This window comes from Triturus cristatus, chromosome 4_2 (assembly GCF_964204655.1).
Source record: "Triturus cristatus chromosome 4_2, aTriCri1.1, whole genome shotgun sequence".
NCBI classification, from domain to species: domain Eukaryota; kingdom Metazoa; phylum Chordata; class Amphibia; order Caudata; family Salamandridae; genus Triturus; species Triturus cristatus.
This window is the reverse complement of record NC_140586.1, coordinates 213113137-213130753: the sequence shown is the minus strand read 5'-3', so window position 1 is coordinate 213130753 and position 17617 is coordinate 213113137. Positions and strand designations below refer to the sequence as shown.

The window sequence follows — 17617 nt, the reverse complement described above, 5'->3', positions numbered from 1 at the left end:
GTGCGCGCTTGTGCCCGCCGCTGCAGGCGAGCGACCAGCGCTGACCTCCAGCTGTTTCCAATTAACTGGATAATTGGAAACAGATGGCGATTCTGCTCGCTCCCGAGCACCCTAGGCCACAGGACACAGAAGGCGGGACATGCACCCGCCTTGGGCCAATTGCGTGCTGTCTTTCTTAGAAAGACATCATGCAAAGCCCAGTAGCAAGTTCTAAAAAAAAAAGCACACACACAAGCGTGTGTTTGGAATTTAAAAGCCCTTACTAAATGTCTCGCAGCGCATGCGTGCTGGCTCAGTCGAGACCTAAAAAGCAGCAAAGCATGAGTTGGAGGGAATGACTAGCTTGAAAGTGGAAGCAGTTAAGGAAGAAAACAGGCCTGAAATCAAACAAAGTTAGAGGGAGGGAAACCGGCATGAAAGTGGAAGGTGTTGAGGCAGAAAACGAGCCTGAAAAGCAAACCGAGTTAAAGGTACGGAAATGCTAGCCTTAAAAGCAAACCAAGTTAGAGGGAGAGAAAAGCAAGCCTGGAAAGCAAACAAATTAGAGGGAGGGAAAAACAAGTGTGAAAGTGGAAGCGGTCAAGGGAGAAAACGAGCATAAAAAGCAACAAAGTTAGAAAGAGAGGAACGTGCCTGAAAAGCAAATAAAGTTAGAGGAAGGGAAAAGCGAGCCTGAAAAGTAAACAAGTTAAAGGGAGGGAAGAACGAGACTGAAAGTAAGCAGAGTTAAATGGAGGACTTTTGGTGTAGCGAGCAACCAGGGGAGAGCTGGCCCGGGGACCTGCTCAATGGGGTCACGCTGTGGCCTCCATTAAGTAGGTTACCCGGGATGGGGGCAAGACGCTGAATGGTGTCAGCGGGAAGCAGGAGGCAGCGTGGGAAAGGAGCATGGAAGCAAAACGTGGCAATGCATGAGCTAGAGGAGGGAAAAGAGCCTGAAAGTAAAAACGGTTTAAGGGAGAAGGCAAGCATGAAAAGCATACATAATTAGAGGGAGGGAAAAGCAAGCCTGAAAAGCAGAGTTAGATTGAGGGAAACAAGCCTGAAAGTGGAAGCGGTTAAGGGAGAAAGCAAGCCTAAAAAGCATCAACGTGCTCCCATCAGCATTTCCTAGTTAATAACTCACACAAACTTCCCTAGTATTGTATGTGAGATAACACTGCACACACCTAACATGGCACAGACCTACCACATAGTAGGATGCCATTATGCCTACAAAAAAACTACAAAAAAGTATGCAAATGATGGATGAGACGCTTGAATTAATCTCAACGCCTGGTAATTATTTTTGTGCCGAATGTCAGTACATTATTTCGCACACCATGCCACCTCAGTTTTGACCCAGCCATATACAAATCAGTCTTGACCCTGCTCCAGCTGGAACAGTCCAGCTTGAACTACCAGGCAAGGTCTTCCCTGCACCGAAAAACAAGCAACCTAGGACTGGTTTTACCCCAATTACGGTTCAGAGAGGACCTGGCTTGTCAGTTAAGGCTGGACTGTTTCTATAGGGGCAGGTTCAGAACTGATTTACATATGGTTGGGTCTAATATGAGGTGGCATGGTAGGAAAAAGAACAAAGGATTGCAATGCTACTCCGAGCGATTGACACTGGTTAGACCTATTGCAAGCATCCTCCCATCACCTGTTGTGTCTTTGGTGTGTCATGCCAACGAAAGCGTTCACCCATGCCATCACAACACGCATTCAGCACACGCATTCAGCACATGCATACAGCATGTAACAGGCAATGCAGAACTCTTAATTCCCTCTCAGTACAGTCCAAGTAAGCCATCAGATAGATATCAGGGGTCCACAGTATCACCCACCACCACCAGTTAATTCACACACAGATAAACCTGCCCTGCACCGATTAAGCCAGAAACCAAGTTAACAAGTGTATGCACCTTTGGTAGAATCTGGCCACACCCAACAATCAACTAACTTAAACACATCTAATGATCAACAATAAAAACAAACACCTTCACAAGGACCACCAGACACTGCGCAGTGGAGTCCTCAAAACCATGACGAGAGGGTACCAAGTCTGCAAGGCCATGCCAATGACAAAACGCGCACCATACAAATACTCATAACGTAATATAGCAATTTATCGTCCGAACAGTCCCTATGTGCTGGCCTGGATCAAAGTTGTATAGATGTTTTTGTAGAGATGCAGTTCTTTCGATGCGAAGAAATGCAAACCCCTCACAGCTTCCATGATTTTAGCCTGATCACCCGCCAACTGCTTGTACCGGTTATGAGCATCAGAAAATATGGGAGGGACCATCAGACCTAGTCTTCAAAAATCACCCTTCACCATCCACAGGAGCCATGCCTCTCTTAAATCTCGGCCTTCCTAAGCTGAGCACCTAGAGTCCTGATTGTGGTGTGATGAGTCTTTAGCTGTGTACTTCAGGCCATGGACAGAATTCTGGAAGGACATCACAGATTGTAAAACAGTAGTAAATTGCCCTGGTAAAGTGAGCTACTGAGAACAGAGGCTCACTTGGCCATGACAGTGCTTGCCATTTGATGCCTGGTGCAGGTGGTCAGCCTCCTTTCCTGTCTGCAAATCTGTTCTCTGGCAGGAGTTGGGGAGAAATTGTGACCCAAACTTAAGAGCAAGGGTATGATATTTGTTTGTTGTAAACCCATTTCCACGAACTTCACTTTCCACCATCCCCAGAGCCCCACTAGTGGTACTGCCAGACACTGTTCCCTATTTAGGATAGAGGGGCGTACTGGAATGAAGGGGTTTATCATCTTTCACTGTATATTTTTTCAGAAGTCAAGGCACCCTTGTTTTAACCGGTCACAGCGTGGAACAAAATTCCTTAGTATACGCGAGTCTATAAGGTGCAAGTAATAGTTACTAACTATCCTGCCTTGAACGACAATAAAATGGTGAATGCTATCAGAAAGCTACCTTGAAAGCCAATCTAATGGTGAGCTTCAGATCACATTGTCCTAGGCCCTACTCATTTGTCACTAAATCTTGCACTTAAGGGGTGCGACTTAAAGGAAACAGAAGAAAATTTGGCCACCGTGCACCATGTTGGAATGGGACTGTGTCCTGGGAATCCAATGGGAATGGCGTGGATGTAGTTTTGTACTATGACTGTCTCGGAGTTTTCAATTTTTACTGATTTTTACAAATAAATGCAGACAAATCATCTGTTTTTCCTGTTTCAATTTATTTTTAAATATGTAAAAATATGGAATTCTGTCTTTTTTTGAGTTTGTTTGATGGTGTCAATCATAATTGCTAGGGCAATGGCTGTTTAGACTAACACACGAGTGTTAAAAAAATAAAGAAAAAGGAAAAGTTTTCAAATTAAGTTTTCAGCAGTTGTGCATTGTACTGAAAATGTATTGTTAGCGCATTGCATATCAGTGATGAATTATATAGGACAGCACCACAGCCAAGACTCCCAAACCCACACAGGAAGATGCCATGGACCCAGTACATACTACAGGGCGGGGTGGTTTGGGAATGTGCTTTTCAGAGCGTGGACTTGCTGTACCAACACCTGATCGCTGTCTTCCTTGCTCACGGTCATCTCTTCTCTTCCCAGGTTACTGAATTCTAGCCTTGCTTGTGAAGTAGCGCAGAAGTCATGTCAGGTAAGTGGCAGCAGGTCTAGAGCTGCTGATGTAAAGCCTCTTGTGTGAGTTGTTCGGAAATTATGGTATTGTTTCACTCGTTGCCTAGAGAGACTTGATTGTAAAGTGGTGTAACATTCGCATCTAGAATTTAGGTGTGTTGAATTTGGGCCGATTCTGTTGTGGAGACCTGTTGAGTTGAATCTGTGCTGCTGACATGTTGGGTTGATTTTCCGAAGCTGGCACATTTGAGTAGAATGGTGGCACCGTGTTGATTCTGGGGTGCTGAACCATTGTGTTTATTGTATGGTGCTGATGTACTGGGTTAATTCTTTGATGGTCCTCTATTGGGGTAGTTCCAGAGTTCTAACAATTTGAGTTGATTTTAAGGTGCCTGTACAGTAGTTGAATTCCAGGGTGCTGATACATGGAGGGGATTCTAGTGTTCCAAAGTGTAAAGTGGATTCTAGTGAGGTGAAATGTTTAGATTATTCTATAGTGCTTACAAGTTGGGTTCAATGTAGGGTTCCATCATATTGAATCGATTCTGTGGTGAGCACATTGGGTTGGTTCTGGGGTGCTGATACCTTGTGCACGTTTTATGATGCTGATGTACTAGGTCAATTCTAGGGTTGATTTAAAATGTTCGTTCTCAAATGTTCATGTATTGGTTTCACCAATTCTTGGATGCCAACCTGTGATCAATTTGATGGAGCTGATTGGTTGGGTTGAGCCTAGGAAGCCGAAACATTGTGTTTCGTATCAACATGTTGGGGCATTTCCTGGGTCTTGGTTCTGCAGTGCTGAAACAATGAGATTATTCTTGGCATGCTAGGACCATTCTGAAGGTGTTTCTGTCAGTGTTTTCTCTCAGAACTTTGCGACTTTTTCATGTCCTGTATTTTTCACACATGATATTTCATTGACTCTTTCAGGCAATCACACCCCAACCCCTGGCGGGCCCTTCTCTGCCCTGACAGCAAGCATGTGGCCCCAGGATATCCTAGCCAAGTACACTCAGGTGTGTATGAGCATACTTGTTGGGGACCCGTGAGAACTGTTAAAAATCAACCCTGAATGTATCTTCGAAGCCAGTTCAGAAAGTTCCTTAAGTAGATGATTCCTTTATGGTGAATAGGTTTTCCCCTGGGCTTGAGAAAAGAATTTCTCAATGCCCCTTCTGGCATTAGCACCTCTCTACTGTGATTTGAGTTCACCAGGTGGAGAGGTATTTTTGAGGACTTTAAGCTAGCTTTTGGAGGAAAGAGTACTTTATCATTTAGTTTGAGGAGCAAGTGTTGAGAAATAAAAATATTTGTTCCTCCATTTCAGAAGGAAGAGCTTGAGGAGCAGCCCGAGTTCCGCTATGATGAGTTTGGATTCCGCGTCGATGAAGAAGGTAAGGTAGAAGGAATGCTGGGCATGTTGATCACATGAGAGAACACAAACTTGTTGGTTGGTGTTGTAAGAAATGTTGCAAATATGCGTATAAATATTTTACATATTTTATGGAATCTTATCTGTTGCATGTTATCTGCCAATTAAGGTTTTCTCTGAGCTGCATGCAGGGAGTCAAAGGTTCGAAACACCTGGACGTCTGGGTAGACCACATGTGCTACAACACCATTACCTATAGGCTTCTTTGAGAAACATATTGGTGGACCTAATGGTAGAAATATTATATCAGATTAGTTACAGATTAATGCTATGTGCAATCTCTCCAAGGTTATCATGCAGTTTGGGCCACTTTTTGGCTCTTGTGGTGTGAAGTGGAATGTGATGATGCTAGCTAGATCTTCTGATGCTTCTGGTAATGAATAGGGCCTGGTGATTGTATGACACCCTACTCTCTCCTGTTTACTCATCACACAGAGTAGTAGGGTGCACTTTGGAAGTCTCTGTACTTCAACAAAAACGACTCCATGCACAAAGCATTAGCGTACATCCTAGACCAGCCCCGTTTACTTTATTGAACCCTATGATTACTTAACACGAGCCTGACACAGCAATTTCCATAGAAAACCAGACCTTGATGGGTATGGCTGAACACCTCTAATCTGCCCTTTGCTAGTCCTGCTCCTGACACAAAAGTCCCTTTACATAAGGAGTGCAGAGAGATGAAGCAAGTCACGCACCCACAGTTAACTCTTCCAGCATCACCCTATCTAGTGCCTATTTAAAGTTCACCACTTTGTTTCTTTCATGCAAATAAGCACTATTATTAGCTTGGAGATTGATAAGACTGCAAAGCATGGTTGTTGGCTAAATACACCACACTTGGTGTTTGACACACCTCAGCAGCATTGCCAATACAGTATCTCTTCTCCTTCTTGCAAGTCACCTCTAGTGACTAATTGGCCATCCCATAGGGGAAAATAAGAGTGATGGGTGAAATGCTTGGATTAATCTCAGCCACTAGTAATTACTTGTGTAGTTCCAGTCCATTATTTTTTTGCCGGCCGTGCCACCTCAGACAGGAAACAGCCATTGGCAAATCAGCCCAGGCCATCCTCTTACAGTAAGAGTCTAACCTGAACTGACAAACTAGGTTCCCTCTGATTGATTCAAGCATTCCTTCCATCACCTCAATTTTTGCAAATGATACCCTAAGTATGATTGGCTGAGGAGGCCGAAACTGGATCTGGTGGTGCTTGTGTTCCCATCTGGAACAGACCTGACCTGGCAGTTTGGACAAGACTGTTCTGTTGGAGCAGAACACGACTGATTTGCATATGGCAGGTCTTTTGCTAGAGTGGCAAAATGTGTGAAAAATGGTGGACTACAATGCAGCCCCAAGCAGTTCGCCAGTGGCTAAGATTAATTCAGGCATTCCTTCCACCATCATCTTTTTTTTTCATTTCATTTACGCACCTACATCACTGATCCTTTAATTTCAGACTGGACCTGGAACCTACCTCCCTTCTTCAGAAAATCAGCATGGCATCCAGCCCCATGTTTTGAAATGTTGCAACAAGCAAGACTGTTACGAATATATTTATCACACCTTTATGTAGGTAACTTTGGTGTAGTCAGTCAATTGGTAACTCTCAAGCTCTGACCACCATCATACCAGATTGGACGAACAGGCGACAAAATAGAGGGTCTCATCTTTGGGTCTAAGTTCAGTGTGGCATGCTTCTGCTTCTACAAACCAACCTCTTTGAATTGGGTGAGTGGCACAGTGGGAAGTCACACAGCTGGTCTTTGGCCTGTATCATGGCCACCGTGGCCTTTTTTGATGGATGGGTAGAATTGGTCACTTACCAGTGAACATAAAAAATATGCTCACTTGCCTTCCCAGAATTTAACCCCTACATCGCTGTATAACTTAATTATTGAAATTGCCTGGATATTCTGCGCTTATAGCCTTGTATTTTTCTTACATCTACCCACAATATGACTGTACAGTATATAGATTGGAGACCATACGGTCTTGCAAGCCCAAATGTTTGAAAGGAAGTTGTAGCACTTTGATTTCCATGTATTCTAGGAGAGAAGCTCAGATTTTTCTTGAACGATACCCTGGAGATACTTAAAAAATGCAGGTACACAAGGATCACCAGATGTGCTGAGTCTTGTTCCACATTTATTGCCAATCCAGAAGACATTAGCAGCCCCAGTATCCACTCTGCCAAATAGGAAGTAGACTGTATTAAGACTAGATCTCTCTGTAAGTTAGTGTATCACATCTATACTGTAGCCCAACTTGGAATAAGATGAGATTTGACCCTGCACTGACCACAGCCTCCAATGTAGCATGTTTGCACTGACCAGTCTTCAGATCAAGGCGTTTGCACTCAGAGGAGCCTCAGTTTGAACCCCACACTCATCTTTGTGACCCTAGTTCCATGTAGCTCACATACATAGAGAACCTGGCTGTTTGTGGCCTTTTGGAGGTCAGCAGGTATGGTTCAGGGTCCATAGGAGAGCTCATTCCCTAGTTTGTATCCCACAACTTGTGGCGTTCACTCTGTTCCCTGTGACTGTTTTGATATCCCTTTGGTTTAGCGTTTGTGTCCTTAAAGTGTCTTAGAGTAGTGTGAAATGGCTGCAAGGCCACAGTTCAATACAATTTAAAATATCTAAACAAATAGTTGGTGTTCATCCCAAGCATAGGGGGACTGCATCCATGTTATTTTTTTTTAGGAAAACCGCTTGCTATATAAATGATTTCTGCTAACATTCATTTGATGTAACTTATACTTGTGTGGTTAACCGGCAACTGTTGCATGGATCCAGCTCTCCGTGATGTGAATTGGATGTCTTAGGCCTATGCCATTGTCTGTTTTACTGCAGCCCTGCTTTCATGTAACCGATGATGGGCTAAGGCTACACGCTTCTTTGCTCCTCCCAAAAGCTCTCAAATGTTGATAAGCTCAGACCAAAAAGCTTTTTATTTCTGTGTTCTTGCACAACACAGGGCCAGGATAAAACCCATGCTCTAGGGAACATTGATGATTAGGATTGCTGTCACGCTTCCCAACCCATGCCTGACCCCATGCTCACAAGCTTTCTAGCCGTAAAATGCCTTTCACGAAACAAGGTGATCCTACTAGTAATCTCTCCATCCCATCTCCTGCCTTCACAGTGTAATTTTTGGGGACATACATCATTGAGAAGATAATCAGGTGACAGATGTGACTCCTTTCCCATCCCCGCACACCCCCAAAAACCTCCTTAGACTCTTACATTAAAAAAAAAAGTGAAAACTGACTAAAATCGCTTCTCCAGAATATGCTGTAATCCTGGTGAATACGTAGTCTCTTCCTCCTCTCACTGCACATTTTTACAGGGGCAGAAGTGGGAGTTTATTTTATTGTATCTCACTAAAAGTGATGAAATGCTAATGTCCTAAAGAAGAAAAATATATGTGTGTGTAAGTAAGGGAGGCAAAGAAAATATTTCTTTTAAAGACGAGAACCCTCACTCACCCGAGGGTGACATGCTTCATCATTGGGTCCCCTCTTGCACACTGTAACCGCAAGGTATGCAGTGTGGGCTACAACTCTCAAAAAAGGGGACAAGAGGTGAGGTGTTTTAATGGGGATATCCAAGGTGACAGGGGGAGTAAGGGGCAGAGTGTGAAATTAAACAGTGTGTAGGTGACAAAAGGACCAGCTGCAGTCCGGTACAATGTCTCTAGGGGTAATGTTAATTTACCTCTACCTTGCGACGAATGATGCTAAAGAGCACAGATTACTTCCGTTAATCCGTCTCGTCCTAATAGAGCACCAACCCGCTGGGGGTTGGTGCTCTATTAGGACGAGACGGTCCTTTTGTCATTTACAACCTACCAACGAGTATGGTCTGTAATTTATTTATTTTGATTACACGAGCAGAGTGATATATTGAGAGGTCCTGATGAATGCCGCGAACAATTAAGTCATCTGGCAGAAACATGTCGACCACCAGTAACTAGGATATTTTGTCAATCCTAGATCACCTCATTTTAACTCTAGCTGATGGGAACTATTATTAAATTTAACTTTGTTACCCTGTAGCTAGTTTTATTTACCTACACACTGTTTAATTTCACACTCTGCCCCTTACTCCCCCTGTCACCTTGGATATCCCCATTAAAACACCTCACGCTCCTCTCTTGTCCCCTTTTTTGAGAGTTGTAGCCCACACTGCATACCTTGCGGTTACAGTGTGCAAGAGGGGACCCAATGATGAAGCATGTCACCCTCGGGTGAGTGAGGGTTCTCGTCTTTAAAAGAAATATTTTCTTTGCCTCCCTTACTTACACACACATATATTTTTCTTCTTTAGGACATTAGCATTTCATCACTTTTAGTGAGATACATTCATTTGGAGTCAGTGATGTTTGATGCTTTGTTTTACTCCATCATTCGTACCCCTTAGTGTGATTTTTATTTTTAGTTTATTTTATTGAGCAGTTGATCCTGTGTTTCAGTGATTTCCATAAATACATGGCTTAGACAAATATACTAGACTACTCGAAAGCCTTCTATTTCAAGAAGTTGTCTTCTTCTGAAGGGGATTGTTTTGGGATCCTAGTTTAAAGATAAACTAGTCATGCCCACTGACGAAACCTGTTCGTAAACTGTAGCACACAGGATCAAATTACAGGGGCTAGGGTAACCTTTAAGCCCTCAGATGTCTGATTCTTGTGAATCGACCTCTTTAGGGGGCTCAGTGCCTGCAGGCTTGGGGGGCCACCTTTCATATCCATCTCATATTGAGGCCTGCCTCTTCCTAGCTGGAGACATTATTGACACCATAAACCTAGCCAGGGCTTAACTTTCAGCAAACAACCTTTCCACTTAACCACAGTGTACTTTTATCTTGCAGATGGTGCAGAGCCTGACTCTAGTAAGCTCCTGGGCGTCCCCCTCACTGAGGATCCCCAGCAGAGGCTCAGGTGGCAGGCCCATCTGGAGTTCACACATAATCATGATGTGGGGGACCTGACGTGGGACAAAATTGATGTTTCATTGCCGCACTCTGAAAAACTGCGATCGCTCATCCTGGCTGGCATCCCACACAGCATGAGGCCTCAGGTATTTTCCTTGTGCATGATAGGAGGCTTCTAGTACTCGCCTTTTACACACAGCAAGACAGTGTGCTCTTTGCTCTAATGACATGAGAATGCAGGTGTTTGCCTCAAGTTCAGAATGGTTTGTTTGGTGTATACCACTGTCCATCATGAGAACACTAGTACTGGTCCATTAGGCATGGCATAAGTGAACACGTTGTTTTGCCCAATTCACTCAACTCTGAGGCTACAGATTGTTACCTCCACACACATTTGAAGACCTATTTACATGTAAATACATTCTGGTGGATGCTTCTAACGGCAGTTTCCTCATCTTGTGAATAAACTTAGAAACTCAAAAAGCAGTGCTCCTGAGCACCGGTGGGTGGTTCTGTGCATCTCCACACCAATGTTGTTCTGCTCAGGAAGTGACGAAGAGAGCAGCATGCAAACCCCACCCACGTTCACTGACATCCGTCCCTTCAGACGCAAATCCAGAGTCCGCTCCTCTTTTCTTCTTTAATTGAAGAGAATAACTTCTTTCAAAATGTTCCAGTGTGTAAGGGAAATTGATAGCCCCACAGACTACAGGATTTAAACTTGTAATGACGGTCTGTGACAGATCCCCATGAGGTGTTCTTCTGGGGTTTGGTTCCCATGCTCGATTCAAAGGCCTGCGACAACTGCGCCCACATGAACCCAAAGGCCATCAATGAACGTGAAGCCAAGCTAAATGTGGCGGAAGACTGCAAGGCTCCATGCAGGTCATGCTTCGGGTCGAGGTTTAAAGAGTGCACCGATTCAGAATTCTTTCCCTGTGTAAGTCTTCACTGTTGAAGTCTTTAGGTAAGTCCAAAAAGAAACCAAAGTAGTCTAAGTGAGACGTGACCGCTTCCTATCACTCTTCATCTCCTGAGAAGGCAGCAAGGGCGTCTCCATGCCTCCAGGTTTTGCTCCCATTCCAATGAGCAGCCAATTCCAACTCTCTGCCTCATGCACCCTAAATTCCCAGGTTCGTCCGTGATGTTGAAGCCTTTATAGAGGCTATGCTGTACTTGTTCAGTATGTTTTCGGTTCCCCCTGGTCTGCTTTTGGACCTCAAGGATCTTCAGGTGCCTCCAGTCATGTTACTACCAGCCAGGCACGCCTCATCACCATCCGTGCCTCTCGCACCTCTTTGGGTTCCACAGTGGTGTCTGTGCCAACTTTGGGTCTGACTCAGAAATCTGCGCTAGCCCTTTGAACGTCAATACTTATGCCGGTGGCAGTGGAGGAGGATCCACATCTATCCGGGTCTCGACTCCGAGACAAATTTATCTAGACCTTAACCAAGGCTGCACCTAGATCCCAATGAGGTGCGGCCAATTGTCAATCTTTCTGATTCCCACACTGTACCACTGCCATTACTTCGCAGTCATGCACAGACAGTGCATCAACTATTTAGTTCAGACTCCTATCAAAGTCAACCCTATAGAGATGACAGTGGAGGTGATGGGGATGAGGTTGCCCCATCCTATGAAGGTGATTATTGGTACATGGACTTACAGATGCCAATGGGTTGGATATATCACTCAATACTGAATTGGTGTTCCCCCTGGACCAGCAACAGAAGAAAGCACATCTTTTGTAATTGTTATTAGAAGATCTGCCGAAGTCCTTGATCTCCACCTCCCTACTATGCAGGTTAAAACCAGTATGCTTAGTGAGATTCTTCAGCCTGGCCAGGCACTGACAGAACCTCTTCCTTTTATTAATTCCTTCACTGCTGCACTCATAGGCACGTGAGCAAAGCCATGTTCTAGACCACCAGTAAATCGTCAGGTCGCTCGTTGCCATGGATCATCTCCGGGCGAACCTGAAATTTCAACCCAGCATCCAACAAACGCCTTTCCAACAACTTCTTTTGATATAGTTCCAACATATGGAAACCTTGCACAAAAGACTGTTCTAATTGGCTAGTCTAGCCTTGAGATTAGCCACACCAGCTGCCTCCTTAGACGTTAGTCACACACTCTGGGACATGGTGAGATCTTAGCAGCAGTTCCAGAAAATGTATGTGTTTCCTTGGCTTAAACCATCCTGGATGCCGGGGTGCGACCAAATTTGTCATCCGCTCGGAGGTGGACACCACTGATTGCCAGAGAATGGCTACTGGGATGAGTGTGGTGTTGAGGCATCACGCATGGATGAGATGCCCCAGGCTTTTCCAGAGACTTCTAGGCGCTCCTAATGGTCATGCCATTCGATGTCTCCCTCCAGTCCTGCTCGTCCAGAAGGTGGACTTGACTCTGGAGGGAGTGTTTTATGGTTTGAATCTTCTTTTTGGGATTGTAAAGAAAACATTAGCCACCACCTACATCCATTGGCCGGTGGGGTGATACCACAGTAGATGGAGATAAAGAGGGACAGAGCAGGAAACAGTTGAGAAAGTGAAAAAAAAGAAGCAGAGCAAAAACCTCGACAGCTAACAATAGAAGCGAGGGGAGTTCAGTGTGCCACCTCTACGGTCTAAACCTGTCCCAGTGGGTTATGTCGCTCAGTCACTGGAGACACTCCAGTGAGTCGAAGAATACGCAGGTATCTCTGGCAGGTAAGTACAGTGAATTCGGTCTCCAGAAATTCTATAGTGGAGCCCCATATCTTAATGAAGCGGGGGAGTGTGTGCAAGATGCTTGCCATTATTCTCTCGATGCCCACCACTTCCCACAGCCTATGTAGCCTGTCCAGTGACCCCTTTAGTCTCCCACCTAGAAAGCAGCACCTGCTTGGCAGCTCCCTAAGCCAGGGTAATGCCCCTCCCCAGGCACAACCTGAGAGAATATGTTAAGGTGTTAGGGAGCCCCAGTAATATGTAGCTCAGGAATCTGGGTATGTTTGTGTTACAGGTGGCGTTTATGTAGAACAATATAGACTCCCAGAAGTGTTGTATCTTGGGACAGAGCCACAACACATGCAAGAGAGTCACTTCCTGGTCACAGCAGCGCCAGCATTGTGCGAACCAACCCGGGGCTTCCAACAAGCCTTCCTGTGCTATTTGAGGAACTTTTCTTTCCCGGCAGTGCTGCAGGAGGAGGCCCTGGCTCTGTGTACAATGCCGGGCAAAGTCCATCATCCCATCAACATCAAAGAGGTCTCCAATCCTCTTGCAGTTGGCTTCCTGCCATTTGATGTACCCATCACCCTCCCTGGCCGTGGGGAATTCTGGATGACCTATAAAAGGAGCCAGGTGTCGGGTTTAGGGTCTTTCTTACCAGTCTCGAGGTGTTGGGACGGTGCCCAGCTTCGGTCCTTGTAAGTCCTGGTTTGGCTGAGATAGGGGTGACCCCTTCCATTAGCCACGGTGCTGCCGACAATGAAAGCCTAAGCAGCCAGTGCTCTCCAGAAGGAGTCCCGAGAGGAAAAACCCCTGAGGGAAAAAACCTCTGATGTTGATGATGAGACTCCAGGAAAGAAGGAGAAGACAAGGAGCAAGAAAACACTGGAAAACCAGGAGCCCACAAAGGACCAGGAGAAGACTGGAAGACAAGCTGGAACAGAAGGTGCAAGGGGAATAAACAAAGAGGAGCCACAGGACCAACAGGAGCGAGGACACACCACCAGGAACCAACAGGAGCGAGGACACACTACCAGGAACAAGGAGTGTTGCAACACAAAGAACGAAAGGTTCTGATCCCTTACATACAGTATAAACAGGACGTGACATACATGAACAGGTAGTTACATACAGGAATAGGAAGTGACATACAGGAACAGGAAGTGATGAAACAGGAAGGAGAGGTGTCTCTATCTTGGATAGGGAAAAGAGTGAAGTGCAATAATATGGCCCCCAAGTGAAGGGGATCACCAGACGCCCACACCAGGTTAGTGTAATGTCCCAAGGTGCCTCGGGAATTAGATGGGCCGCCGAGCAAGTATGCATCGAGCCCGAAACCCAACAGGCATTGCGGGTGCTCTCTGCAACGCCATTGAAATGGCCACAGCGGGCCGTGATGCTGTACCATGGCGCCCCTGAAGAGGAGGGAGGGGCGCCGGGGTCTGCACCACGGCCGGGGAAGAGGAAACGGGTAGCGCCGTGGGTTGTGAGTCAGCCCGCGGCGTAACACCAGGGGGGTCGTGTGGGTAGGAAGACATCGGGGCTCTTTTACTTTGTCCCACACACTCAACATGGCCCTAAGGACCGGGGAGATGTAGACTCCGGCGAGTACGTGCCGTTTAGGTTGCCAGGGCACCTCCCAGACATGGATGCCCGCGACTGCTCGATTAATGGAGCACCAGTGTTTCTCCGAGGCAAGCCTGTATGATTCAACCATATAACGCAGCTGAGCTGCTTGTTAATATCTCTCCAGGTGTGGAACCCCCAGGCCTCTTCCTGTTTCAAGTATTGCTGCGTATGGGCCATTCGGGCTCTCTGCCCACCCCAGATAAAGTCAACAATGAGGTGTTGTAATTTGGCCAAAACCAGTGGGGAAGGCTGCAGCGGGAGGGTCTGCATCACGTGCAAGATGCAGAGGCTTAATGTCATCTTGACTGCGGTCATTCTTCCAAGCCACAATAGCGTAAGTCTTTTCCAGGCCGAAAGTTCCGTCCGGGTGTTAGCCAGGAGGGTAGAGTAGTTTTCCTAAGCTGTCCGTTCAGTCATTGGAAAAACCTTTAAGCCCAAATAGGCCACCCCATTTGGTGCCCAGGCGAATAGGAAACCCAGTTTCCAGGAGTGTCTGCTTGGCCTTAGGGATAGTCAGGCTGATACTAAAATCCTCTATCTCCCGCAGAAGGGGAGGCAATGAGGTAAGTCCCTAAGTGATGAAGTGCACGACTTTGTCCGCATAAAAGGAGATCCTATGTTCCTTGTCACCCATGCGGATTCCGGAATTCGAGCCGTGACTGCGAATATGCTCCGCGGAGGGCTCCATATATAGAGCAAAAAGTAAGGGTGACAAGGGGCACCCCTGACGGTTACGCCTCAATATCTTAAAGGGGCAGGAGGTGACGCTGTTCACCCTGACCCGTACCTCAGTCTCATTACAAGTACAGCTCACCCAGCCCAGGAACCTTGCACCCAGGCCAAATCTAGCCAGGGCCAGCTGTAAATAGGGTCCGTGGACCAGGTCAAAAGCCTTCTCTGGCATGAAACCAGTTTGGTCGGCGTCTATGAAACCCTGCTTGTAGGGCGACGGGCAGGCAGCCAGGATGCTGGTAAAAACTTTGTCAACATTTAGGAGGGAGATGGGGCGGTAAGAAGCATACCTCACCGGGTCCTTACCCAGCTTCAGTATGACCACAACCGTTTCGTTAAATGAATTAAAGAGACGCTTAAGCAATGGAACAAGAGGCCCAGCCATCCAGTAAGGGGCGGCAAAGCCTCCCGAAGGGAGGTGGGACCACAGCCACCCCAGTGTCTCTCCCCAGCAGGACTATTACAAAAAGTGAGTGCCATACCCCCTGGGACCTTGGTAGGGCCATAATGCCCCCATGCCATATCAGGAGGTGGGGCCCGCCAGAGATGCGCAACAGAGAAGAATAGAAGAACTAGAGAAGTAGAGTAACTGTGAAGAAGTTAACAAGAGCACAACAGCCCGAAGGTGGGCAATGATATCGCCATAGTGGAAGGGTTTGTAAGCCAGGCATCCAGCCATTACCATATCCTAAGGGTAGCAGCAAAGGGTGGAGCCCAGCGAGGTGAGGCGACAGCTCATGTAGTAACCCGGTGCCTTCAGCTAAGCAGCCAGCAGAGATGATGCGTCCTGGGCGACCTGGCGCAGAGGTCATTCCTTCGGCCCCTTCCCACGGTCTTCGCGGTCCTGCAGCTGCCGAAGGAGTGCCTCCCATTCCCCTTGGCTCTCCACCTCAGAAGGCTGCAAGCAAGTATCATTCCCCATCCGACGACTCCTTCTTTGCTTCATGTTCTACTGCGCCGAAGATCCACTGCTTCCCTCGGCATCTAGGTCCACCCCCAGCACGGACTGTGCCTCCTCCATGGACCGCACTGCATGTGTCTCCAGGTTCCACACAAAGACCAGCCGGAAGGGGTGGCCCCACCAATAGCAAATTCCTTTCTCACTGAGGAAGGCAGTGGCCTGCTTCATGGCTCTACGGCGTTGGAGGGTGAGGGGGGAGATGTCCTGATAAATGCCAACTTGCAAGCCCTCAAAGGACACAACTGCTGTGTCCCGCGTCGCCGCCATGATGGTTTCCTTCTGCCTGCAGGAGTGGAGGCAGGTGAGTATGTCCTTCGGCCGACCTGGACCCTCAGCATGGCGTTCAACCTGGTGGGAGCGGTCAAGGACGATCTCCTCCCTGGAGTGCTTCAAAGAGAGCCGGGCTATGGCATATTCAATGGGCCTTTCTGCACCATTCCGGAAATCTCACAACTGTTTTGCCCTTTTCGGGGATATGTCAGGAGCTTGGTGTATGAGCAGTGCAAGGCCCCAACATGCACAACAGTCATACCAACAAGTGATTCAAACTTTGACTCTGGCCTGCGTAGATCTATATAATTATTACCACTTATTAAACCCAATCTTCGTAGGAAAAACAATCAGAAAGTTCATCCTTCGAATACATAAACAAATGACCAGTTCTGACTACTGCATCTGGCTAACACATTTTCACCAAAAGAGTGAGTCAAACTAAGACTTTGGGATTTTATGGCTATATAACCTATTGGAGCCCGCAATCCCTTTATAAAAACATGTCTCTTATTTCCTTATTACAATGTGAAGTGTCGTCATAATGCCTGCGGCAAGAGTCCGCAGTAAAAGTGAAAGGCAGGCCACAGAATTTAAACACAGTTGCAATTTGAACAAGAATGAGGAACATTGTCTTTTTGTTCTTTTGATCTGTTTTACTAAAATTATCAACAGAAAGGAGATGTTTATGGCAACATATTTTTCTGCATTAGCCATTAGATAAAAGATAGATTCTCTGTACATGTTTTTACACATTCTGAGCTACATCATTTATTAATTTGATTTACATTAAACTGTTACTAATATATTTTTAAACAAATTACTGAATGCTTGTATTCCTTATGTATGTAACCATACTATCTCTTTCATATGAAAGGGCAAGGTACCAAGAATGTAATCTGTTTATATGAACTATGATGGCGTGACCATGTATATGAGGAATACATTAACCCCTGCCATATGTTTAAAAGCTGCTGCAATTCACCTCTGAGTTCCATGACTTTCTAATGGAATTCCGTATCTGATGGAGACATCCAGCCGCACGTTCCTTAACTTAGAATATCCCCAGACGTCAGACTGGATCCGGAAAAAAACCTTGCAGCAGCACCTCTGCGCGCCGTGGGACGGCGCCACACGACCCCCCCCTGACGTCGTGCACGTACGTGATGTCAGCGAGGTCATATAAGTCCCTCCCGGCGCGCCGATGTCAGTTTTCCTTCTTTTCCGCGTGCAACGCGGATCCGGAGTGAGCGGTTCCTCTGGCCTGTTTTCAGGCCTTGTCGACGCTTTGCGTCGGGGAACAGTGTTGGATGCCTTCGGGCTTTAA

The 17617-nt window shown here is 46.4% G+C and overlaps 1 protein-coding gene across 3 annotated transcripts in view; it reads left to right on the top strand.

Moving 5' to 3' along the window:
* Window positions 1–17617, top strand: part of SGSM3 (small G protein signaling modulator 3) — a 276018-nt gene that overhangs the window by 98049 nt on the left and 160352 nt on the right. For all 3 annotated transcript variants that reach the window (XM_085601237.1, XM_085601236.1, XM_085601238.1), the window contains 4 exons: window positions 3579–3627; window positions 4542–4627; window positions 4939–5005; window positions 9922–10130. In XM_085601237.1, coding sequence (XP_085457363.1) covers window positions 3621–3627; window positions 4542–4627; window positions 4939–5005; window positions 9922–10130 — 369 coding nt within the window. In that variant the 5' untranslated portion in view covers window positions 3579–3620. The remainder of the gene's footprint in view (window positions 1–3578; window positions 3628–4541; window positions 4628–4938; window positions 5006–9921; window positions 10131–17617) is intronic.